The 25,397-nt window shown below is 39.3% G+C and overlaps 3 protein-coding genes across 9 annotated transcripts; 1 reads left to right on the top strand and 2 right to left on the bottom strand.

The window, feature by feature from the left end:
• The first annotated feature begins 199 nt into the window (after window positions 1-199).
• LOC116774202 (transketolase-like protein 2) lies at window positions 200-7,228 on the top strand. The gene is made up of 13 exons (XM_032666864.2): window positions 200-389; window positions 2,096-2,213; window positions 2,713-2,930; window positions 3,006-3,156; window positions 3,654-3,881; window positions 4,071-4,258; window positions 4,574-4,645; window positions 4,767-4,890; window positions 5,149-5,297; window positions 5,375-5,492; window positions 5,789-5,900; window positions 5,975-6,094; window positions 6,196-7,228. The coding sequence occupies exons 1-13, from the start codon at window positions 292-294 to the stop codon at window positions 6,366-6,368; spliced, it is 1,869 nt and encodes a 622-aa protein (XP_032522755.2). The 5' UTR covers window positions 200-291; the 3' UTR covers window positions 6,369-7,228.
• LOC116774204 (uncharacterized) lies at window positions 7,122-21,849 on the bottom strand. 7 transcript variants are annotated; one of them, XM_032666865.2, is made up of 3 exons: window positions 21,571-21,849; window positions 9,623-9,674; window positions 7,122-9,517 (listed from the first exon to the last, which is right to left on the bottom strand). In XM_032666865.2, exons 1-3 carry the CDS (start codon window positions 21,611-21,613, stop codon window positions 7,807-7,809), a joined length of 1,806 nt encoding a protein of 601 aa, XP_032522756.2. In that variant the 5' UTR covers window positions 21,614-21,849; the 3' UTR covers window positions 7,122-7,806. The 7 variants fall into 7 exon arrangements, with proteins under 7 accessions (XP_032522756.2, XP_032522758.2, XP_032522760.2 ...); XM_032666867.2 differs by lacking the exon at window positions 21,571-21,849 and adding an exon at window positions 13,258-14,049 and having other exon boundaries at window positions 9,623-9,671; XM_032666869.2 differs by lacking the exon at window positions 21,571-21,849 and adding an exon at window positions 13,068-14,046 and having other exon boundaries at window positions 9,623-9,671.
• Window positions 21,850-22,680: 831 nt separating this feature from the next.
• On the bottom strand, window positions 22,681-24,907 carry LOC116774194 (B2 protein-like). The gene is made up of 8 exons (XM_032666857.2): window positions 24,721-24,907; window positions 24,450-24,604; window positions 24,163-24,363; window positions 24,000-24,075; window positions 23,668-23,915; window positions 23,515-23,541; window positions 23,171-23,404; window positions 22,681-22,954 (listed from the first exon to the last, which is right to left on the bottom strand). The coding sequence occupies exons 5-8, from the start codon at window positions 23,701-23,703 to the stop codon at window positions 22,826-22,828; spliced, it is 426 nt and encodes a 141-aa protein (XP_032522748.2). The 5' UTR covers window positions 23,704-23,915; window positions 24,000-24,075; window positions 24,163-24,363; window positions 24,450-24,604; window positions 24,721-24,907; the 3' UTR covers window positions 22,681-22,825.
• Window positions 24,908-25,397: the final 490 nt, after the last annotated feature.

Here is a 25,397-nt window from a genome sequence, read left to right as displayed (position 1 = left end):
AATTATTAAAGCTAAAAGCATACCGCATTTTTATTGATATTGTATATGCAAAGATATTTATTTTTTATAACTCATTAAAAAAGTATTAAAAGACCACAAGCCACAAATGTGTAATGGTAATAAATGCAACAAAAGCCGGCCGGTTACCGATGACATTGACATATTAAGTCAAACTTTCCATCGCCATTCTGCTTAGATTTTTAATCCCTCACTTCAAGCGCCGCGTGCTAGGCGATAGGACGAAACGTGGTGATTTTTATTTAGTATTAAATATTAATTATTTCAAACAAAATGAAGGGTGAAAAGAACGTTGATATACAAGCTTTAAAAGATATCGCCAATAAGCTGAGGATCGACAGCATCGTTGCTACAAATGCATCAAAATCCGGGTGAGAAAAATAACCTCAATGTTTGCCGCCTCGCAAAGGTCTTATGAAGGTTATAAAGTTAGATCGCTTGACGCTTCTTAACAAATTCTTGAACACAGGTACCTACAAATAGTAACATAGTTAATATTTTATTTTGTATTCTATTAATTATTAATCTGATTTAAGTCTCCATTGGTGAAGACGCACAGGTTATATTAATGAATAGTGCATGATTTAGCAATTCAATGTATTTTAATATAGAATAGAAATGTATTATGCATGTACTATAATTGTTACCTATGCATGATCGGGAAATATTGTGAAATTCTATACTATTGGAATATGCCATCTTTTTTAATACATACTTTTGTTTTATAAAGATCTAAATAGGTATTTTTTTTAGTGGTCTTCATAATAATAATATCTTATATAACAAGAGGATTGAAATAATTTACCACATTTTTCCTTATTACTATCACATATGTAACACACATGTGGAACCAAAATGAAATTTCTCAAGTCTGTTTATATTCTAATAACAACAAATACACATTAACAGATTAATGCCAATATAATAAATACATTTTCTTACAAATGGAATTATAGATTAAATTATTTAACAAATAATCTCATTAGAGTAAAGAGTTGGTAGGTGAGGACCTGTTAAGTAATAACGCGGACACTTGACCCTGAGATTATAAAAAATGCCTTATGACTTCAATTGATTGTATAACTTTTGAACTCTGAACAGTGTTGTTATTGGATCACTCATTACAATACTGTGTCAATGTAAATACCATATATAAGAAGCAAGGTAAATCAACTGATATAATTTTCAAATATTTAACAAGTTCACAGACACATTTAAATAATACAAAAGTTTATGTTCAAAGTCTTACCCTTGTGTACTCAATAAGAAAATGTTACTTCAATATGAATTCAATACATTATAAATGAATAAGTAAGATGTTTGTGTGAAAATATTATTTTAATTGGAAATCAAGTTTCAGGTAGGTATTGATCGGACGGAACTCTGATTATAATTATCTTTTCTCATAAATTATTGATTGTGGCATGATGCCATACTAATTATCAGGGTACATTGTACTTTAAAGTAATTGAGAAAATTGAATAACATTACCCTTCTTATTGATCATTGTTTACCACCACCAAGGACTTCACTATAAAATTGAACTCATTGGAATGTGCTGAGTTTATGTCGATAAAGAAACAATAAATAATAATGTGGCTGTAGTAATCTTTATTGTATGACATAAAATATTTATTTCATTCATTCAAGTATAACAAGTTTAAAATGCCTACCGTCTCAGTATCACTGATAGTATCATATCATGAACATATGTGATGTTATCAGGATTGATAAGGCAGGTTTGTTGTCTTTCAAAGACAAAAATTTTGTGACATAGTTATGTTGTAGGTGATAGTGACAGGAAATGACCAAATAAAAGAAATCTTGATATGGGACCCAGACACATTGACACTCGGCCAGGTTAGATATTATAAGGTCAAGGGGAAGTGAGGGGAAAAGATGTATAGAACATACTATAGGAAGTCAATGAAATAAATAGTTATAAGGAACTACCGAGGAAAAGGAAAAATGTACAGATTAATGTATCGTGTGCAGTTGATGCATGCTTTAGGACAGTCCCACCGCTGCAACATGGTGCAGTTTTGATCTGTAACATGTGTAATTGTTTATGGTTCAGTCACCCCACGTCATGTGCGTCCATGGCGGAGATCATGTCCGTGCTGTTCTTCCACACTATGAGGTACAAGGTCTCCGCACCCAAGGACCCCTCGGCCGACAGATTCATACTCTCTAAGGTAAGAAAGCCGATCCATTGAAATGTAAGAAATAATAAAATATTTAATGTTGTCGTTTGTTCACAAATCATATGACACTACTTTTGTCCCGCGACTCCGGCCGCGTTGTGTTTAGTGAGAAGTCAATAATGTGAAGTTAGTAGATCGGATATGTTAATTAATCATGTGCACCGAGAGTATACTGCAAACCACTGCTAGGCCGTGTTCTCGTAAGAACTAAGCGGCATGAAGGCACAATGTAGCTAAAATATTATTCAGATATCTGAACTACTTTATTGTAAAGTTTCAAAAAATATCGGTATAATGTATTTTGAGCAACAAAGCTACAGGCATATGCACATCGTCACATACTTACTCATGTGCAGTGCATGTAGAATATTGTATTATCTTCAGGAGTCCGTTTGTTACGTCGATAGACATTTTTTATTACATAAATGAGAAACCAAACTTAATGAATGAGAAACTTTGACATTTCAATAAATTATACTGACCTTCACAGGGTCACGCAGCGCCAATCCTATACGCCGCCTGGGCGGAGGCCGGCCTGTTCCCTCTGGACGACCTGAAGAACCTCCGCAAATTGACCTCCGACCTCGAGGGTCACCCCACGCCCAGGCTGAACTTCGTAGACGTCGGCACCGGCTCGCTGGGTCAGGGGCTGGCGGTCGCCGCCGGTATGGCGTACGTCGGGAAATACTTCGACCAGGCGCCGTACAGGTGAGGCATCAGTTCGACATCGCGGTCCTGTGTGAAGAATGACGATGTGATCTGACGAGTTTCCGGCCATTGCAGGGTGTACTGTCTGGTGGGTGACGGCGAGGCGGCCGAGGGCAGTGTGTGGGAGGCGCTGCACTTCGCAGGTCACTACAAGTTGGACAACCTGGTCGTGGTGTTCGACGTCAACCGCCTGGGACAGTCCGAGCCCACCTCGCTCCAGCATCAGGTACACGGACGGGTTATGTAACCCGCCACTGATAACAGACGACTTTGACGTGACATTCCCCTTATCAGTGTTATGAGTTGACGCGCCTTACATAGTATATTTCTTGGAGACCTGTCGTGATTTATATATGTATGCAACATCACGACCAATATTATTTTATCTTCGTCGTATTCTGTAACCTACACCTAGTTGTAACTACGTTAACTTTCATTAACGTTCACAATCACATGCTTGCCGCGACGAGCTGATGTGACGTCATAGAATATATCGCATACATACTATGGTGTTTCCCGGAGACGTTCGCTAAAAAAAAAACATATTCATCGATCAGGAGCAGGCGCATCTGATCTACATGTTCTATCGCCGTAAAGGTTTATGGCTACAGCAAACAAAGGAAATAAAGCATCGGATATTCTTTTACAAATTTCATATATAGTAATCAGTAGTAGTACTTCATGATATAGAACGGTTATTAATTTGAAGTATTCGTTTCGTAGATGGATGTGTACAAGGCTCGCCTCCAAGCGTTCGGATCTCACACGCTGGTCGTGGACGGACATGACGTCACGGAGCTCGTGAAGGCCTTCGACGAAGCCGCCAACACCAGCGGACGACCCACTGCCATCGTCGCCAAGACTTACAAAGGAAAAGGGTTCCCCGGGATAGAGGATAAGGACAACTGGCACGGGAAGGCGCTAGGAGCTGACGGAGAGAAGATCATTAAGGTTTGTATGAGAAGGACGAGGGTATCAAAACAGAATTAGTGACTGAACAATCATGAAATACATAAATCATAAATATTATTAGTAACTATAATGATGGACAACATTTATGTAAATTCACCCGTTACAAAATTATGTCTCCTGTCTGTTAACCTACAATTCCAATTCATGTCATATGATATAATTTTCCAGCACCTCCAGTCGCTGATGAAGTCCCAGTCCGTATCGTTGAAGCCCCGGGCTCCGCTAGCGGCCGCGCCCCGGGTCCACCTGGAGGACCTTACGCTGTCCTCTCCGCCAGCATACAAGCTCGGGGAGCTGGTCGCCACCCGCCTGGCTTACGGACACGGACTCAAGAAACTCGCCGACAATAACCAGAGGTCTCTTAAACTAGAGAATATTCATTTGAACGACTTCGAATTATAAGACAATAGTATATGACGGCGAGTTCGTCCGATTACACTTGGAAAGTAAATTTAGAGAAATTGGTAATAGGAAACTTAAACAAAAAAATATCCAAGTGACAGCGACATCTACCGTCGGGGACATGTGATTTCATACAAAGTAGTATTCTCCTTCCCGCTCGAGACAATGTTTTGTTTGGTTTTCATAATTATTTTTGTTTTCAACAACAGTGACTTAGCGACAACGTGTCTCTCGTATTAAAACTTACAAACATCTGTTTTATATTTCAGAGTAATCGCCTTGGACGGGGACACCAAGAACTCCACATTCAGTGACAAACTTCGTAACGCCTACCCCGACAGGTTCGTACTGAACTGTTATTACAACATCAACTACAGCTTACCGAGAACGCTCGGGTCACTGGACACTCAGTGAGGCGAGTGTTTATGTAACGTGTGTGTACTCAGAGACGCCATGTTATAGATATATCGAATGTTTCATCGCGGAGCAGACGCTCGTGGGTGTGGCGACCGGCGCCGCGTGTCGAGACCGCGCCGTGGTGTTCGCCTCCACCTTCGCCGCCTTCTTCACTAGGACCTTCGACCAGGTACACACACCCCCACACACACACATGACTTAAGGTAGTGTTATTAGTTAGCCAATCGGAATCCCTGCACTAGTGTCATCACCTGGTCCACATCACTTGTGGCCCAACAGACTCGAGTGCTATACTAAAATGTTTGTCGTACTCTCGCGATCTCAATAGACGACCGAGGGCAGTAACATTCAGACAAGCGTTAGCTATCATCCCCGGGAGTCGCGTGTCGTGAAGACATTGTGTTTCTATGTTTGTAATGTGATGTAGATCCGCATGGGCGCCATCAGTCAGAGCAACATGAACCTGGTGGGGTCTCACTGTGGCGTAAGCATCGGAGAGGACGGACCCTCGCAGATGGGGCTCGAGGACCTGGCCATGTTCCGCGCCGTTCCCACCGCCACTGTCTTCTATCCCTCGTGAGTACACCCCCTCTTCCGTCCTCCCTCTACACACACCACTTTATCTTTCCGTATCTCTATCTCTCTCTTTCCAGTGACGCGGTGAGCACGGAGCGCGCGGTGGAGCTGGCGGCCGGCACGCGCGGCATCTGTTACATCCGCACCTCGAGACCGAACACGCCGGTTCTGTACGAAAACGACGCCGTCTTCAAGGTGAGCACACAACACACGGAACATATAAAGATGTGTCGATTATCATTTATAACCAAAATAGTCGGTTACACAAAAAAAAAAAAACAGATAATTAAATAAAAGTTAACGATCCGACTTAGATGATACCGAAACGAAGGACACGACCCTGGCAGAATGTTACTTACAAGGCGACTTTGATTTCAAGAAACAAAAAATTAAAATACTACTAAAGTTAACGAAATGATAAAGTTTACTGTATGATGTGACAAGCCCGAGGGCCTCCGAACATTAGGATAACACATGTGGTGTCGTGTCAGGTGGGCGAGGCCCGCGTGGTGGTGCAGTCTGCCGCGGACCAGGCGCTCGTCATCGGAGCAGGCGTCACCTTACACGAGGCGATGGCGGCCGCGGAGTCTCTCCGGGCGGAAGGTCTTTATTTTGATCAACCTCGTATCGCCCCGCGTGTCTGTCGATGTGTCTGTACGTGTCGTGTTCCGCTCCAGGTGTGTCGGTGCGCGTGATGGATCCCTTCACCATCAAGCCGCTGGACGAGGCGGCGGTGCGCGCGCACGCGGCGGCGGTCGGCGGACGAGTGGTGGTGGTCGAGGATCACTACCAGGCCGGTGAGTGTCCGCGGAACCTTGTCACTCGCTGCTCCATCGCCGAGTATGCATTTCATAACCTGGCCGTGTAACACTATCCCTGAGCTCCTCGTACTGTGCAGGTGGTCTGGGCGAGGCGGTGATGTCGTCCCTGGCTCTGGTCCGAGGGTCGGTGGTCCGTCACCTGTGTGTCCGCGAGGTTCCTCGCTCGGGCGCTCCTCAGGAGCTGTTGGACCACTACGGCCTGTCCGCCAGACACGTGGCCGCCGCCATCAGGGAGATATTGAAGGCTTAGACGCCTACTGCTGGAGGGGGGAGGGTCGCTATGACCTGGGGGGGGGTGTTATAAACAGAACAAGGTAGCGCTAAGCTGTGCTCCTGTACACGTACAAAGTATACATACACACGCCTCTGCATCTGTTCGAGGCTCGCGAGTCCAGTATCTCGTTATCTGTCTTGCATGTTATCATCATATTTACTTGTTACTTATGATGACTGATTATTTGAAGCTATTGTTTAAAAAATTATATAAATTATCCTCACTACCTCGGGGTAGTCGGCGCTTACAGCGTTTCCGCTGATAGTTTTGTCACAGACAACACATTCCAGATTGTGGTCTGATAAAGTTTAAGGTCGATTTTGTTCCTACTTGTTCTACAACTGAGGTCAATTAAAAAGTTACTAAAATATTCTACTTTACATAGCTCACTGTAATGTTATATTACTGTGGTATACACATGGGACTACATATATTGTCTTTAGTACGTGATCGTGTCTCACAAGCCTCTTATTTATATCGCGATGCTTGTTTTTTTAATGTTATTACTTGATGAAGTTTAATTCCCGAGTGCCTTTATATAACAAGCGTTTGCACAAATTTTTTAAATATTTTTGAAGGGTTAGTTTTAAGAATAATTATAATGTAATTATAAGAAAACGTATTAAAGGTTTTGCTGGATTTTTATAAAAGGGACCAAACTATAGTATAGAGATGTCAGCCGGAGAGCTCCAGAGGATCGCCCGTCTTCCTTCAATAAATCACAAAATATAATTTGGTTAAATATTTTATTGGTTTATTTGACATTCCTATTGCATTTTTTTTCTTACGATCACAGACTTTTTTATTTTTCTTTAATAAAGTTTATTGAGTTTAAACGTCTTCTTATTTTAATATTAATATTTAATAACACAAACATCACTAACAACGCTAACAACGCTACAGACTAACAGATTGACTAGAGCGACTCAGTTGTACATTATATTATTTACATATTATTTAAACACTAACGATCACTCGCGAGGCGGCGGACTTCTGCTCTGCTGGTGTTCCTCGCACAATAATAATACAAATTTATTACAAAATAAGTCTTGCAAGAAGTTGTCGGTGATGGGAAAAACCTTCATTCTGGCAAAACACGGTTAAATTATTTTAATTGGTGTCTTACATTGTTCTGTTTTGAAAGACGAGCAGAAAATGGATGGTTTCAAATTTAATTATAATAATTAAAAACTATCTTCCCAGTCGCACCTCGATTAGTACATTCGAAACAAAGGTTCTATATTAATACAAATAAATACATCCGACAATATTAAGTACACGAAATATTTACACCGTCCGCTACGAGTCCGGCTCCGGACACCACCACCATCGGAAGAGTTATCGGACGGAACGTGCGACTTCGTCCCCGAGCCTTACACTATAAATGCATCATGACGCCCACTAACAACGTTCATCAGGTCCCCCCCGGGCCAGCGGGGTCGTCCGCTCCCCCCCTAGCGCCGTCTCTCCCCGCCAGCTCCCCCGGCAGGTAGTCCCTCCAGCTCCGGAACAGGTAGCGCGTGAACTTCCGGAGCTGTCGGAATTTGCAGTAGGTGGCGCCCTCTGCGGACTGCAGCTGCTGCGTCTGTATGAGGAAGCCCTTCTCCTTGAAGGTCTGCTCCAGCTTCTCCCTCTGCAGCGTCTTCCTCGACTTCCTCTTCTTCTTCTGTTCTTCGACCGCCGGGTCGGTCTGCCGCGTCGCCGGCGCGGGGTCGCTTCGGTCTCGAGCCGAGTCTCCCTGTAGGAAGTCGTACCCTTTGTTGCCTTTGGCGCCTCCGCCGCTGTAATACCGGAAGTTCCCCCCGGAATCGACGGACAGCATCTTCTTTTCCTGAAGCGACGGCTTGGAGCCCCCCGTGAACTTGAACTTGCATATGCTGACCTCCGCGGTGGGCGCCGCCGTCCCGCTCCCGGCGCTCACGGGTGGGATGAAGATGGCGGACCTTTTCCTCTTGGCGGGCGCGGCGGCGGCGACCCTCTTCTCCCGGGGTCCATCCGTCTGCCTCTCGGGCTCCAGCAGCTCCGATATCCTTTTGACCGCGAGTCCCCCCGCCCCTCCCTCCTTCTTCTGCGAGGCCTCCGCCTGCTGACAGTAGAGCAACTGTGTCTGCAGCGCTAGCGGGTGCATGTATACGCCGGCCTCAGGCCAGTACACGTACCCGGGGAAGTTGTCGTCCGCGTCGGGCGGAGTCCGTGGCGAGGGCGGGACGTTCTCGTTCCGTTGTATGACGGAGATAGCGTTGGGCGTCTCCCCGCGGCCGCTGTCGGCCTCATCTCGCTCCACCTTGACCTCCGGATAAATATCGCCGAACTTTTTCTGTACTTGCAGTTTGAGGTCCCTCAAATCCCTGATGCACAGGTTGAGCGGCTCGCGATCGCTGTGCAGGAGTCCCGGCCCGAGCCCAAGAGCGACACACGTCGGTGCCGGCGGCTCGTCGGGTTGACTCTCGAAGCGCCTCCTGTTCTCCTGACTCAGTTTTCTCTCCAGCAAACTGGATATGATCCTGTTTTGGAGGTCCGTTCGCGGCGGGCCTCCTACGGGGTCCGTCTTGAAGGGCGGGCACGTGCTGGGCCTGGAGGGAGGCGGCCGGCCGGGCACCACGGTCCCATAGTTCTCGTATATGAGGTGGCAAATGTCGGCCTTTTTCGGTTTCCTGCCTCTCCTCGGTTTGGAGTTGTTCAAGGTCATTTCTCCCATGTAAGGAAGGTCTTCGTACGTCATGATCTTGCTGGGTGTTATAGCAGGGTTCTTCTTCTTTCTCTCTTCCCTGTTCTTGATCGTCCCGCTGGCCGCAGGCGAGGCGAGGGTCAGCGCCGGGGTCTCGGTCTGTACGCCGGCCAGTCTCTCCGCCCAAATCTTAAAGGTTTCGTTGGTGAAGCTGTTTTCGACGCTCTGCTCCTTCTGTTTGTCTTGAGTTTTCTTCTTGCAGTTGGCTTTCTGCAGACTCTGTTCGTAATGGTCGAGGTACTCCTGGGGCAGTGCCTGGTGATGGAACTTCAGCTTCCATCTGTTCTTTTGTCTGCTTCTCGTGTGTTTAATTTTCGTCGAGTCACACTTGTCTACGTTCCGCTCCTTGCTCGAGGACAATAGCTGTCGTCGCAGTAGTTCCTTGTTGTCTGATGATCTGTAAATAGATCACAATTCAATTAATGAACGCGATCAGTTGAAGTGTTTAAGTATCAGAGAGTTGTAGTCAGTTCCGAGGTGTAGCAACATTTATAGTACATACGTGTTGTAAGGCGCGGTGCTGACGTCGCCGCACGCCGCACGCCGCATGCCTTCTGAAACAAGATGACATATTGGCTCGATTAAACACTATTGATTACTTCATTATTCTAATATATTCATCACGTGATGAAGTCGGTAAGAACAAAGGATACTTTTCTGTACCATAGTATTGTGGATCATAGAATATTTACAATAACGTCAGCACAACTTTAGAACTCCTGTAATATGTACACAGAGTTCACACGCGCTCTCCCCCCTCGCCTCGAATCACACCGCTGACGTATTACTATTACAGAAGACACGGAAATTGTGTCATGTCTATTTTAGAGCAACAGCTTTATTAAGGTTTTATTGACTACCGTAAGATAAGAAATTATTGTCATATATTTTTGAATATAGTGATTATCATCATATTTTTGAATCAAACACAAACTAGTCCGATTTCCTAGAATATAATGTTCCTTCCGAATATAATGTCAGTAATGTAAAGTATAACAATGTATTCCGTCAGTAGAGGCTCTTGTAACGTAACGTTGTGTTATAATTAATCTCGCCAACTACCCGCACTGTATCTGGAGGGATCGTCGTGTGGGAACTTCTAAAATGGGTCGGAGTGTATCTGATTCGTTCCAATTCTGTCGGTGGCTCGGTCAGTCAGTCAGTAATGTGCCTTAATGGGAGGTGGAAACCCGACCGGTGGAGCGACCGGCGACTGCTCCCGAAATACACCGTCATTACAATATCACGTCTTCTATGTTATAGAGTGAGAAGCATTCGGAATTGGGCACAACACAAAATAGCAAAACGTGTTTACAGATTATTATTAAACAAAATTGGGACGATTTGGTATCTCTAGAACGTGTGTTCCGTCTCCTAGATATTCCTTTTTTGTATGACATTCATTTTAACTGTCATAATTTAGTCTCTAAATAGAAGACTCCCACGTTACACCAAATAAAACATCAGATCACATCACTTCACAGTCAAACTCTTCAAAACGACGGTAATACTCATAAATCGTTTCGTTATATTAGTAACATTTATTTTTAATGAGTTAAGGTCTTCTACATTAACAGCGGCTGTTAACAGAAGTTTCTTATAATACGAGCACTAATAAAAACAAACTATTATAAACGGGGAATCCAACATCGCTGGAGACGCGTCAGAGCGATTTGTCCCGTGTCGTCAGTCACGGGTCAATACAATCAATGAATCGATGGGACACGTTACTTCGATTCAGCTTGCAAAACTAATAGTTATTATTCTCGACTTCAGTCAGCATACCGACTCTGGGACAGTGAGGTGATGTAAATATTCTATATTCTCATGAGTCAACGTCTTCAATAACAACACTGAGAACGTGAACATTATTTGAATATTATTTCTCTATTTGAAGAACTGTAACAAAGCGATGTCTGAAGCATTACAAGTAGTTACTTTTACTAGTTTCAATACAAATGATACATTAACTACCAAACTTTATATACATGACTAATAGTGCAGCGGTAATGCTTCAAGCGGTCATCATATAAATCAGAGTATCTAGTCTTCGGATCTGGATCTAAATGATATATAATCAAGATGGCGATAACTAATTAATAATAAAGACAATAAAAATTCAGCATAACTGCCAAGGGGGTGGCGGCGGGTGGTGGAGGGTGGTGATGTCTACCGTCTGTAGGTTAGGCACACGACACGACGCGACACGCTGGCTGGCGGCCAACAGACAGAGATGGCTTTATCGGAGACGTGTGCGTCGCGTGCGCTTGCGCATGACATGTACCTACCGACGAGGTGGATCATAAAAAGAAACTCGTAATGCATATTGAATATCGCTCTCATTATATCAATTAATGCACGCATGTTATAAAAAAAATAACTAAACTAAATTATATCATTGAATAAAGAACGTAACCGTAACCGCAACCGCACGTTAATGGAAGTGTTGCTGTATAAGCGGAATCTGGTTTAAAGAAATACTCTTTGGAAAAACTTATTTTGTAAAACAATCTTAGAATGACACTGTTACAAATTAGTCAAAATTTAGTAACTTTATGAACTATAAACATTTATCTTAAAAATCTTTAGATTGTTAAAATATTTTGGTAAGAAGGTTTAGGATCAACCACATAATTAAACATCTAAATAAACGCCAAAGTTATGTATGTAGCTGTAACCGGTATAGTACACCGTAACGGAACAATAAAATGTTTGTGTATCCATTCGAACGTGCAAATAAGGTGCTAGTAAGGCAAACAGATCTAATTGTAAAATGTTAATTCAATTAAGTAATTTAATTGCTCTATCGGCATCACCATTCGATCACAACTACTTATATTTTAAAAAGTTGTTTGTGATCGAGTCGGTTTTTAGTTGCGAGTAAAAAGAGTATTATAATGGCGTCAAATAAATGTCGTAAAGGGAATCTTAATTGCGACCATATTCGGCGAACAGAAAACGGAATGTATCTCGTGAATCATAAGAAGCGTAGGACGCACCGAACTTATCAGAAACGCAAACAATAACCATGTTTATAATATTTGATACAGTGACCAAATTAGCATGAAGGTATTAACAGGAATGCCGCCGCCGCGCTCTACATAACACTACTTTATTTGTATTATTTGTAACAAAAGCTATACCTCGATAATGTGTCCCCGATAGGTACAACTTTTATATACGTACGTACGGCGATAGGTGTGTATGAAATTATGAAAAAATGAATAGTCGGACGAGTTGTTGTCTGTGTCTTGAGATCAGAACAACATAGATGAGGTATTTTATAAAGACCATGGTCGTTAGCATGTTCAGTTATATCCACATCAGCGATCAGCGACCAGCAGGACGGAACTGTCTTACATTTGAATCGGGCTCATCGGAGTCAAGGTTTTATGATTAAAATCATATTTCCATTTAAGATACTAAAGTTCAGTTTTTTCTCATACCCTGATAGAGTATGTCGATTTAGTTTCAAATATATTAAAGGTTATTTAGGGCCTCATTTCCGTACACTACTCAAAAGGGTCTGGGAAGATTTTTCCAATATTTCTCTCAACTATAAAGTTTTATTTTTAATGTCTCCGTCAAATCTTCACAGACTTTAATACCGTTCTATAAGCTACTTGCTGAAGGTAAAAAAGAAAATTTAAACAAAGTTATAATTTAAAAACCGGTCTTCATTGTTAGATTCAGTACAGATTGATAAGCGAATGTACAAAGTATCGACAAACATATATTTTTTAATTGACTATACAAGACAATAGGATAACATTAATTCTGTTAGAATGTTTATCCAGCGCTCGTTAAGGAGGTGCCGGTTATTGTAAATAAACCATTTATTAATATCCTGATCCGGGTCATTCGGCACTTGTGTGACACCGCCCGGTGTGGTGTTTAGAGGTCTTTAGTGAGCCCTGGCCCGTCTAATGATAAAAACTAAAAGTCACCTGTCGGGGATCAGACATGAAGACTCTCAGCGAGATCATGTTTATCTCTATGTTATATGTCGCGCCGTATAGTCACAGTTATCCATAGGCATCGTTCCATACAACATGAGTCACATCACATCACTATAGAACACCGTGTTTCCTTTAACGTCTTAAAGAATAATTTCGGTAAAAGGAAAATCATAATCACCTCCAGTGTCGGGAAGCATTTGCGACATCCAAATGAAATGAAGCACTGAACTCGCGGCGGCCGTGATCCGTCGGTGGTGGCCAGCGGTGGAGGGTGGTGATGATGGTGGGTGGTGGCGGGTGGTCTACGTAGTGCAGCGCGGGCCGCAGGGTCTGAGCGAGCCGGTCGCTTCGTCCGCGCCGTCTAATCTAAATACAGACAACTCAGCTCCAACCAAAATCTCTGATAGCTTTCGGTTTTCAAACGGCCTAAATTTAGAGGCCGCTGGCTACAGAAATAAATGCGTTTTTACGCGTTTTCCACGAGTATTAGATCGGAATAGAGACCGTATCGCGAAGACCGGTGGTGTGCCAGCGGCCGACCAGCGCGCGGGAAACATGAGATTCATGCCGTATTTGGCAGCCGGACGGCGCTCGGTCGCTTTTGGATATTTAGTTTCGTCGCAGCCACTCCCGACTCCCGTCTCCGAGCGAGCTCCGTGCGCCGCGCTGCGCTAATTCGATCGTCTTCCGTTGCGTATGCGTTACGTGAAGCTCCGAGCGAGCCGATACCGTACCTTATATGGGATACGTTTTCATCAACACTTCGCGCGATATCGATATTGGGATCATTGAAAATATAATTCCCTATTATATAAAGATTGTATGTTAGGACACTCGCACCAGAGCAGGAGTCATACAATATTGGTACCGTTATAAATGCCAAGCAGTAAATATAGACACGACATCATATAAAAATATTCTTAGTCTTTTTATATGTAACTGAATTAATATTAAGTTTTCGGTCCGATATATCGGACGACCGCCCCTCCTGTTACATCAGCGGTCACAGGTCACTGATAACATAATGATTACAGGCAGTTTGCGTCACAGCGACGAGAGCCGACGAGATCATAACAGTAATATATTTTATATGTATGTCTTCATTACATAAATTCTTTAAGATAATTTAATATTTCAAAATAAATCAGAGTATGTTGTGTGGCATTCGTAGTTCAACTGATGTTTTAGCAGTCGCGATGAGAGTTTTACAAATCATAGATATTATTTAAATATTTTCGATAACATTAGGAATGTTCTAAGTTAGAAAGGAGTTGGACAAGAGAGCGTTTTATTTTTTCATGCTCTACATACAAAATATATGAACCGAGAATACAGTGAACGCTCATAGTTTGCTGCATATAATGTCACGTAATATATTCTTTTGTTTGTAAAGATAATTATTTGTTTATTAGCATTGCCAATCAACTTTAATTATGTAACGCATTTAGTAAAATTCCATTATTTAATATGAATATGCATGTCTGTAGTTTTTTAACCGGAGTATATGAGTAATGAGATGCTAATACATACATACATATTATGAACCGGATCGGAATGAAAATAAAAAAAGGAACTTTTAGTAAAATGACAAGCAAAACTTGTGGCAGCTGTAGTTACAGTTGCAATCAAAAAATATTAATGTTTCCCTTACACTTTATTACATTTATTAATTTAATCATTAAATTTATTTTAATGTTTTATTTAAAAAGAGAAGGCTTCTTTATTCAGTGATTACTATCTTTAAATTTTATCTCAATTATATCTTTTGTCAAATTGGTTCATGTTATGACAATGGAGGTATGACACAAGTTACAAAGACACGATTCATTAAAATCATCGCGATCCTTTTGAGTTTTACAAATTAAAATTAAGCTTTTTTTGGCAACGAGGAGACCTGCCGATGGCCCACACCCCAATATACAACGACGCTTGTCATTACTTAAAATAACAGCACATCGACAGCTTTTGTAATCATTGAAATTCAGAGCACACAGATATAATGTACCGAGTGATCATTACACATCACGAAATAAGTAAAACGAGAATCGGAGTCCAATAAAAGGCAAAGCTCATTAAAGAAGTAACCGATATTATCGTGTGCAGAGGACTGTGGACTCTACCTACCCTCAGGTATTATTTAGTAATGCTGATGAAGTAGAAGATTTAATTATCATACACTTAACAATTCCACTAAAACTAATATTATATTATTCCATAATTAACATTATTATATAATTAGAAGCTGATGTTCATATATGTATATTGTTATACAGAGTTATATATAAATAAACCAACATTCATGTTTGTGACGCCAATAAGTTCTCAATATTATAAACACTTTAGATTATCTATGCGTGGAAACCAGCGAGTTTAATTTTATGACATTTATTATTCTTTGTTGACATTACGATGAAAACCGAATAACTCGACGAAAACTAATTACCGCGTTAACGAAGCGAACGTCATGACTTAATTTGATAGAAATATTTTGTATCGTTCACAAATAGTTTTATCAGATTTAAGAGAACTAAACAGTAGTGTTATGAATGCAACGCGTGAACGCCTACAACTAGATTTTGTTTTGACAAAATTTAAAAAACAATCCTAACCCAACCGTCCGCTAACGTCAAACAGGTTCTACTTCAATGGCTCAATATTAATATAATATAATATGTCTAAGCTCGGTTTATACATTATAGAACTCAATATAATTAAATTATTTATATCCTTGACCATATTTATTTGTAAGCTCACGTGGGTTCGGATATGAATAATTATTATCGCCTCTGAGTTACACTCCAATACATATTGAACGATATATCAGCAGCGCTGTACATGCCTGATACCAATAATACAACTGATTTATATCAAACTAACAGACCAGCCCTTCTCTCGGTGTCGACAGGTCATTGCTTGAGATAGAAATGAAATGAATTGAAAATAGATCTTTATTACTATAAAGTAATAAGGAAATTATATTCTTATTATAAATAGGTTTATATTTTATTCTTCTTGATAACAGATATTATGTCCGTGGATACCTACATATAACCATAGTCATGAGGCCTGTAAGATGTGTGAGGTTTGTCGGGATTCGGGAAGCAGCGCTCCTTAGCGGAGAAGTCAACTACAATGTACTCTTTAAATTATAAACAATATATTGATTAGGTTTATTTAATTTATAGTCAAATATAATGTTCGTGAAGCGTTTCGTGCAGGTCGTCGCCCCGTCGCTTCGTTGTTGTCCTCGTCAACACAATGACTCCACAGCAATACAACAAAAACTCTTCCGACAGAGTGTTGTCCCCGAGGCGGGGGCGGTCATGTGCTCTAACGATTCTAATGTATATTTAAAAAAATGTTCACAGCGGTGTGATGAACGACTGAAAACATTTTACTTCAAAATGGAACTGTCTCTATAGTTACCAACTCTGTTATCTTTAGATGTGAGTTCTCGCTTGACGTATATTACTGTCAGTTATTTAATGAGTGTCCTGTAGCAGATCGTTTCTGGCGACAGTTCGTCTCTAAAGAGTCAACTTGACAGTTTTATAAACACTAAAAAGATTTCACAAGTCCTTAATGTGTGAACAATTAATACTAGACGTATATTAAGTGTATCTCACTTGTATCATATTCCCTCATATATATGTATCATGTATCCTTCACATATTATCATGTATGTATATTTGTAATTTTGTATGACTTTTAATGAGAGATAACCAGTCACCAGAGCCACCGCCCTCCACGGGGGCGACTCCCACGACGCGCACTAACGGCCAACATTGGATTACATATATTATTATTAGAACATTAAAGACACGTACGGGGCAACACAGAGGAGTGTTCATAAAAATACAATAATTCCAATAAGAAATATTGTTAATGTAATACATATTGTATTTAGTATTCACCATCGGCCTGCCATAGAACATATTTTACTCTATGAAGACAGTCGTCGCTTCGTTCAAGTTGAGTCAAAGTAGCTATGCTCATATTTAATTTCTTGAATTAATATGATAGGGGTTTTAGTTATTAACTATCTACTTACGCACTTCATAGCCTATATATTCTGTAACCTACGATTGTTTTGGTACATTTTTCATCACAACTGGCCCGAGGCGGGTACTGTCAGATATTTATGTAATAGGGAACACTACCGAATCGCCTCGAACAGAATTTGGCAAGTCTTCAAAAGGCAAATAAGTAAGGGCTAAGTTTATGGTCATAATGTGCCATAACCAACGACGCCTTATTATATATTATTATAATAAAAGCGTGATGGGTGATGTCCTCGGCGCGTGGGATCGTCTTTTGGATGCTGTCTTCCCACGTGTCATCACGGTACACGCTAGAGTACTCACTATAATCTTTAGAGCATTCAGAATCTAGATCTTTTGCTGATATACAAACTGTTCCTGGTTTTTTTTTTTACCATTTTTATATTTTTAAATATTACGAGTCAACTGTCTTCGTGACGAAGTAACTTGCACACTCCGCCTTTTAAGTTATAATACGTTTATACAATAGTAGTATATAGTTAAAATACGTTTTCTTATATTTTCTTAATATTATGTTTTAGAGAATGCTATATAGGTATATATATATTAAATCATATTCAAAGAAACTCAATTGAAGTATTTCAAAAATTATAAAATATAAAAAATGGTGACGCTGCATTTGTACTTGTAAAATTTGGCAATATACAACACGTTTTAAACTAGGGAAAAACGTAACGAAACACTTTATGGCCACTGACTGAAGCGCCGCGAACTGGCTCGGCTCCAAAATATAGCATAGAGATGCTAAAAACAGAATAAGACTTGTGCTGTTGTGTCGAGAAGTTAAATGCTATTAAATTAATAATAAGAAGAAAAGACGAAGATATACAAAGGGAATTAAAAAGACTCAGCTTTAAGAAAGATAACGAATTCCTGGCTACAATGTACAACGAAAACAATTATTAGATATCTTAATAATAGTCTTTTGTAAAGAAACAATTAAGAGAATATTCGCAGGACGACAGTGGAACCCATAACATTGTATGTATTCATAATAACACCATATCAGAGACGAGAGAGCGGCCATAAATATAAAACGATTTTAGTCTCGGCCGCGAACGGTAATGTGCCGGCATTATTTCCTTATAACAAGCCAATGAGACCATACTCAATAAGATTACTCCATACATAGCACCGTCACCATCCGCTTATGGTTTACAGCCAGCTATTTTGACAGCGCCATCTTGGATTATCGCTTACTCATTAGTATTTTTGGCACAAAATCAAAAGTGTACACTGACCTGCGCAACACCTAGTATCATTTGTAGCTTCAGATTCATCGACTTGTGGCGTTTGGTAGGGAGAAAGGCTTCAAGGAATATTTTTTTAGTTCATTATATTGTATTCTAATGTAGACATATAATGTATACAGTGAGTCAACAAAATTTACTGAATGATTTTTTATTCCATAAATTGGTGTATGTCTGATCTGAATTCTGAAAGTGTCAGATAAATGATATGTTACGTGACGAAACAGTATCATTACAAACAATAAACATAGCGAGTTTTATATAATGAATAATGTCCGAGTGTTGAACGACTCCTACACTCAGTGACTCAGGTACACCAACGAGAAATGTAACTCACAATTAAATATTAACATTAATACGAGTGCCTAAACCAGGATTTTTTGATTTATTATATGTTGGGGTGCTATGATAAACGTCAGTCTAATATAATCATTAATCAGTAAGAACATTGTTTATGGCCACGGAGATACGGAGTCAGAACTCCGCACGTATTTACACACCTTAATTACTTATAGTTTTTCTGTCTTATAGATTAAAATTTAAAAGGTATCGCGAACGTGAAGCCACTCATATGACCATATCTCTTATGGTAAGTATAACGTGTGTTTTACATACCTCCTCAGTCGCCAGGGAGGTCGTTTCATGTGACGCTGCCCACGACACTCCATCCATCAATCAACAATTTGTCAGTTACAATACATTATATATAATTGTCGTGTCTTGCCACTTTAGTATATCAATTCGCTAACATCGGAGCAGAAAGTAGAATACAAATAATATTTGATTCTGAGAAAAAAAAGCATTCCCAGACTTCATCAAGTTAATAATTTTTCACCCCAGATTTAAAGATTGTTTAAGTTATTTGTATATTAGGCTTTATAGACACATATATAAACACAGTACAATTATGTGTGAAGAAAATACTTCTAAGCTTCTTCGTCTTATGGTTGTTTGAAAAACAAACTTAAAATTAAACTGTATCTGACTTTAAACTTTGTAAAAACTAGCTGATTCAAACTTTTAGTACAGCGAGAACAAAACGAAATCTCTGAAATTCAAATGAAATATGTTAGGCGGTAACAAAATCCGTTAACATTTGATTTTCACTTAATTTATATTTACTTGATAAAACATTCTGTTTGAGAGCCAATAAAGTTATATTTCTACTGTCTTTCTACGAATAAATTCAGTGATAAATTAACAGTGTATATGATATAGTCACTAGCTAGAAGCGACATCTATTATCTGTGTCTCGCAACTATACAAATTACAACTTTTATGTTGTGTTCCTCCTCATTTAACTAAGGGATCCGTTATAGCTTACACGTTATTAGAAATACATACATACACGTGTTGGAGTCCATTGAAACAGCTGGCTACGTCATTCTTCGCCATACTTTGATACAAAAAACATCCCCTATCATTACATTAGCAATTTTATTATAACAAGCATTATCACGAACTCAGCAAACTATAAATATTCTTATTAAGATACATTTTGGTCCGATTTCTTTCATTTCAATTTGCTTATTACAGTCATATTTAGAATTTCGTGTTCATATGGAGATGACAGAATACAATATGCTAACGATGTATGTAGGTGATACTTGACGAAATGTGATACTTGGTTTTTTACTTCTGATACAATATTAAAATATGCCCACATACACACACACACACACACATGTAAATAATACCCAGGAGTTAATGATCCCTTTTTTTGACATGTGTAAATCAATTACAGAGAATATTATCAAGAGCCAGAGATTTAGATGGACAAAAATATTTAAGACGTAATATTTATTTTCTTGTCAATATATTAATACAGCGGTTAGCAATGTGTCATGTTTAATGAAGGAAGGCGTAATCGATGATTGTATCGCCTCAAACTGAGCTCATTTCATATTTGCGTTTTATGTTATTGTCATAAAAGACAGAGTTAACGTATTTATGAGTTTTATATTTAAGTCAGGAGCTTTTCATAATGTATACGCGGACTATGCAGCGTCTTCTACTTCTATACTGTTAGTTATAAAGACCCTTACTTAATAATGCTATCAGAAACTTAAATATCACTAGTAGTTTGTGCGTAAACTACCTAATGACAAACATATTACATTTATAATATCACTAGTCTTTTCCTCGAAATCGTCTCCCTGAAATTTAGTATCAGCTTCAGAGTCAAATCTTTAAACAGTAGATGGGGTAACCACATCTAAAGATTTAAAGATCTAAAGAATTTCACACTCGACGCAACTGCTATGCAGAGATCCAACAAGAACTGTAGGGATATAGTGGATACAACATAGCTTATATACTATTCTTATGACTTAGCTACATTACCATAAAGTATCATCAAAATTTGTTTAGTAATTTTTGTGTAAAAGAGAATTTCGCGTTTATGATATTAGTAGGATTAAAAATAGTTTCCTCTTAAAGTTGCAATTTATTAATTAGTACGTATTTATAATACTTGAATTTTTACACATTACGAAGAATTATGTTTTTATACTTCTTGATATAAATATTGCATTTATATAAATGTATTTAATTCTTTCTGCACTTCACAATATACAGATATTATTGGTAGGTAAGGCCCAGCTCACCCCCGACGCCCGCGTATCCTCGTCATGCTCGCTTCACTTTGAACATTAACATAACCACCTACTTATATTTATTAACCGGCTCGTGTTTATAAATTCAGAAAGGAGCTGGTTATAATGCAGAAATATGTTAATAGAGTGCTGGTCCACTCCATTTATTGTAATAAACTGATCCACTACACTCCTCGTCTCAAGGTTCCTTCTACTGTACGGTAATATTCGCCTCAATTAAAGTTTTTAACATTTTGTTCTGTCTGTTTGTCCGCTCACTCTATGTACGCATCATACCTATTATTCAGAACTTGTTTTTATATTGTATTAATTGACATTTTTGTTCCTACAATGTTTTCGTATCTGATATTAAAATGCCTACTTTGTAAAACCTTATTCGTATTTTTATATAAAAATACAATTTAATTTATAACTAATGAGCATGTTATATCTGGAATCAGGATATATACGAGCTGTTTAGGAGAGTACTTGTAATATATATGGAATATATATAGCATCGTGTTTGATACATGTAACTTAATAAAGTATAAAGTCACGTTGTTGCTAGTGGTAATTAGACACTTACTTTTAGGAACTTTATCCGTTACCCGCTCTGTGACTCCACACATTAGATGACTCTGCTGTTGTAACAAACACAAACACTGAACTCACATAGTAAATCTACATCACATTCAAATAGCTTGTTCAAATAGCAAGTACGCCATTAATCACAGCATTCCATCCATATAATATTATTGGTATTTTAAATCGTTTGCTAACAATACAATCGACGTTTTGCCGCCTAAAATAAAAACTTTTAAAAGTTATCGACACGTTTACACAAAGGTCCACAGTCATACTGCCGCGGCGGTGCAGGCTCCGCGCGAGTGGGTCACCGCCTACAGCCTGCAATGAGATCATAAAGCTGTTTCCAATGTAATTTACACTTACTTGGAGCATTGGAATGGCAATTTAGCTACTTGCTAAATAATAACTGAAGACGTTCGGGGTCATAGTTTACTATCAAAAACAAAATGTATTTCAAGAGCTTAAACAAAACTTGCATAGCAAGTTCATTCACCGACCTACATCTAGTAATTAATAATTCAAAAGATATTAATGAATATATTCTTACTCATCATAAAAAAAAATCAAAATACTTATTTGAAATCGTGGACAAGCTGTTGTTTTGATAAACGTATATGTTATGTCAAATACTGATATGTATATGGTTTACATTAAAAAATGAAGTTAAATCTCATATCAGTTGAATAATGGTTAATAAGTACTTGGGGTACAAGTGACCTGGTACACATGGTACACTTCCACGAACATTTAGAAATCTTTCCAGCAAAGAGAAAGACAGAAATATATATACAGGTATTTTGTTTACAATGATTTTTTATCTCTAATAAGAAAAATGATGAGTAGAATATTTGTTAGACCTTTCATAAAACGCCCTGCAAAGTTCTATAAGGCTTACCATCATTGCGTATTACAAATCGTTGTACGCAACTTATATGACGTTTTGTAAAAACTATAAAGTATAAGTGAGATATAAAATACGTTGTTTACTATCGATCGCCCACGATCAAACGCTGTTGGAATTTCAATTATATGCTCTTTGACTTCATTTTCCCCAAACATGTAAAATATTATGCTATAATGTATGTTGATTCCGATCAAGACACACGTGTACTTCAAAATAATTTAATAAAAATAGGAAATGTTTCCAAGAATAATTTAATACATACTACTGGAATGTCAAAGATTACGAAAAATATTTTTAACTTCAGACAATAAATTAAATGCTATATAAAGAGATGCGATATATATTCTTATCAGGCCTCGTTGGGGGCAGCTGCTGTCATGTGTTCAAACAGCACCTTCTTGTTGAGACCACAACGGAAGAGATGCCACGCGAGGTCTTCAGGGGTGTCACCGGATTGATCTGAACAGCCCTCTAATATCTGGACGATAATGAAATAAGACGGAAAATCGTATTAAAGAAAGTCAACGTTGCTTATATGTAGATGGGCACTTTAAGTATCCGGAAGTTGGAGTGTATTGACCGTCACACCAATGAATGTACCGATCACAGCCACTTCTCAAAAAAGAAAACAGTTCAACTAACATACCTACTATATTTGACAGATTCTGTCGTTAGTGTTATAAGGGAGCATCACCTTAGTATCGTTGCTGGCGCTGATTCGATCTCGTAGCGCGTGTTTGTCCAGGCGGCCGTCCTTGCGAAGCAGCTTACACCGTCTCAGCACGCACAGGACATGGCGGCGCAGAGCGGGCGAGTCCTCCGGGGCCCCACCGACCAGGCGCTCTACCTGCGCCCTCTCGGCGCCGGACTGCTCCAGGCACGCCTCGGAGTGCGTGAGGAACATCGCGCGCTCCGCCTTGCCTAGAGGCTTTTGGAAACGACATTTTAACATAGTCTAGGAACTAACCGAACAGACGGAACGTTGTCTGAAAAATAAACAAAGTTTGAAGACACGATAAGATCATCGATCATACTCACCATGAAGCTCTTGCTCTCCGTAGTAACCTGAAGATGGACAACATATAAAACTTAGTTTGAGATGAATTAAAAAACTTTTTGGGTACAATCGTGACAATCTTGTATTGTGTGGGGATATAATCACAATAATTATTAAATATATAGAGATGTGACCTGGTGCAGCAGCAGCACCACGAGCAGGGTCAGCATATCGTCTTGTGACAGCTGCAGCGACACTTGAAGCAGCACAACAACCAGCCTGTGGAACAACAGCGGCCGCACGAACACGACCGCGTCACCGTGCACGGGCGACCATATATGTCGGTACTCATCTTACGATGCCATCCGGAGACACTACTATCAGTCTGACCGATTATAATTAACGGTTACCGACTTCTCACACGTAAAATGGAATCTATTATCTGAAAGTTGAAATTCTCACCGAAAAATATATATTTGTCATATTACAACGCACAAAGTATGAAAAAAAACATGAAATATTTTACCTCTCTAGAATTATTAACATAACAGTGCAATCATAGGACCGTCGAAATTATATGCTAATGTAAAATTTTTTTTGGTCTGAAATAAAATATATGGTTAAAATTCTATACAATAATGACAATTGTATAATTTGGTAGGGGCAAATACTTCAGATAATGGACAAACCGTTTGTTTTGTAAACATCGGACGGAAGAATCCTCACAACATCGTCTTCGGAGTCGCGACCGGTTGTTGATATCCAGTAACACATCAACAATGACCACAGTAATCAGGAAACAAACTGACTGGTGATCTTTGAAGGAATTCATCGAGGAAGAGTTTATTATAATTACACCATCAATTTGACTCTAATGGAAGCATTTGACACTGAAAAAAAATAAAGTTACAAAGAAGGTGGAAGCGATGGACAACACGCACGAGCAGGGTTTAGATGGAGTCGGTGGAGGTCTTACACTCCCTTGTCATTGATCTTCAGACGATGCATGCAGACGGCGGAGGGCGGCCTCGGGGCCCGCGCGCGACACACGCGCTGTAACATGCAGGGCGCCACGCCCAGCGCAACGAGCGTCGTCACCACCACCTGCACCAGCATCCTACCATCCGCTGTCTGCAGCGACCAGGTGCGACCACAACAAGGTAAAACATGATCACACAAACAACTGCTGAGTTCTATCTACAAATATATAGGAATCATATTTTGAGGATAGTTTTGTCTTTACTCACTTATTTTATTACTTTTCGATCAATGAATTCTGCATAACTTTAAATTGGTAGAAGCTGTTCACGCTTATTGGGCTGGTCAGCCACAGCATAGTGGATTAAAGTCTGAAGTTACACGAAAATATAAAAACAATAATAATACTCTCTAATGAAAAAATATATAACAATGACAAGCTATTCAATTATTTTAATATGAATTACATTAGCGCGGCTATGAATAGAAAACAAATAAGGTTTTATATTTAGAGTATTTTAATCTTAATAAGGGAAGCGAAAACTTTGTATACCTTTTTAAGAGATTAAATTACGAAGTATCAAAGATTTTAATGTTAAAGATTTAAATCAAAGGGAAACTCAGACATTTTAGGAGTTCTTGAATAGCATTGACTATTCGTAAGTAGTACAGATTAAGCTTTAGAATATTAAAGCGTATTGTTAAATTTTAATAACTAGGTAAATATTATAAAAGCTATAATAAATATTTTTTAAGAATTACGTGTAATCCTAAATATGGAAAGCATCTTATTATATTTTTCTAAATAGACTTCTGTTTAATTTAGACTTTAATATTATCATTGTTAACGTTTATAGGAGTTTAGAACCTCGTATATAATTATATAGAACAACAAACATAATGACTTCTTACATGATTATAAAAAAATTCATCAAAAACCAAAACG

Source organism: Danaus plexippus, chromosome 20, assembly GCF_018135715.1.
Source record: "Danaus plexippus chromosome 20, MEX_DaPlex, whole genome shotgun sequence".
Classification (NCBI taxonomy): Eukaryota; Metazoa; Arthropoda; class Insecta; order Lepidoptera; family Nymphalidae; genus Danaus; species Danaus plexippus.
Note: the sequence above shows the minus strand (reverse complement) of the source record. Positions and strands in the feature narration are given on the sequence as shown.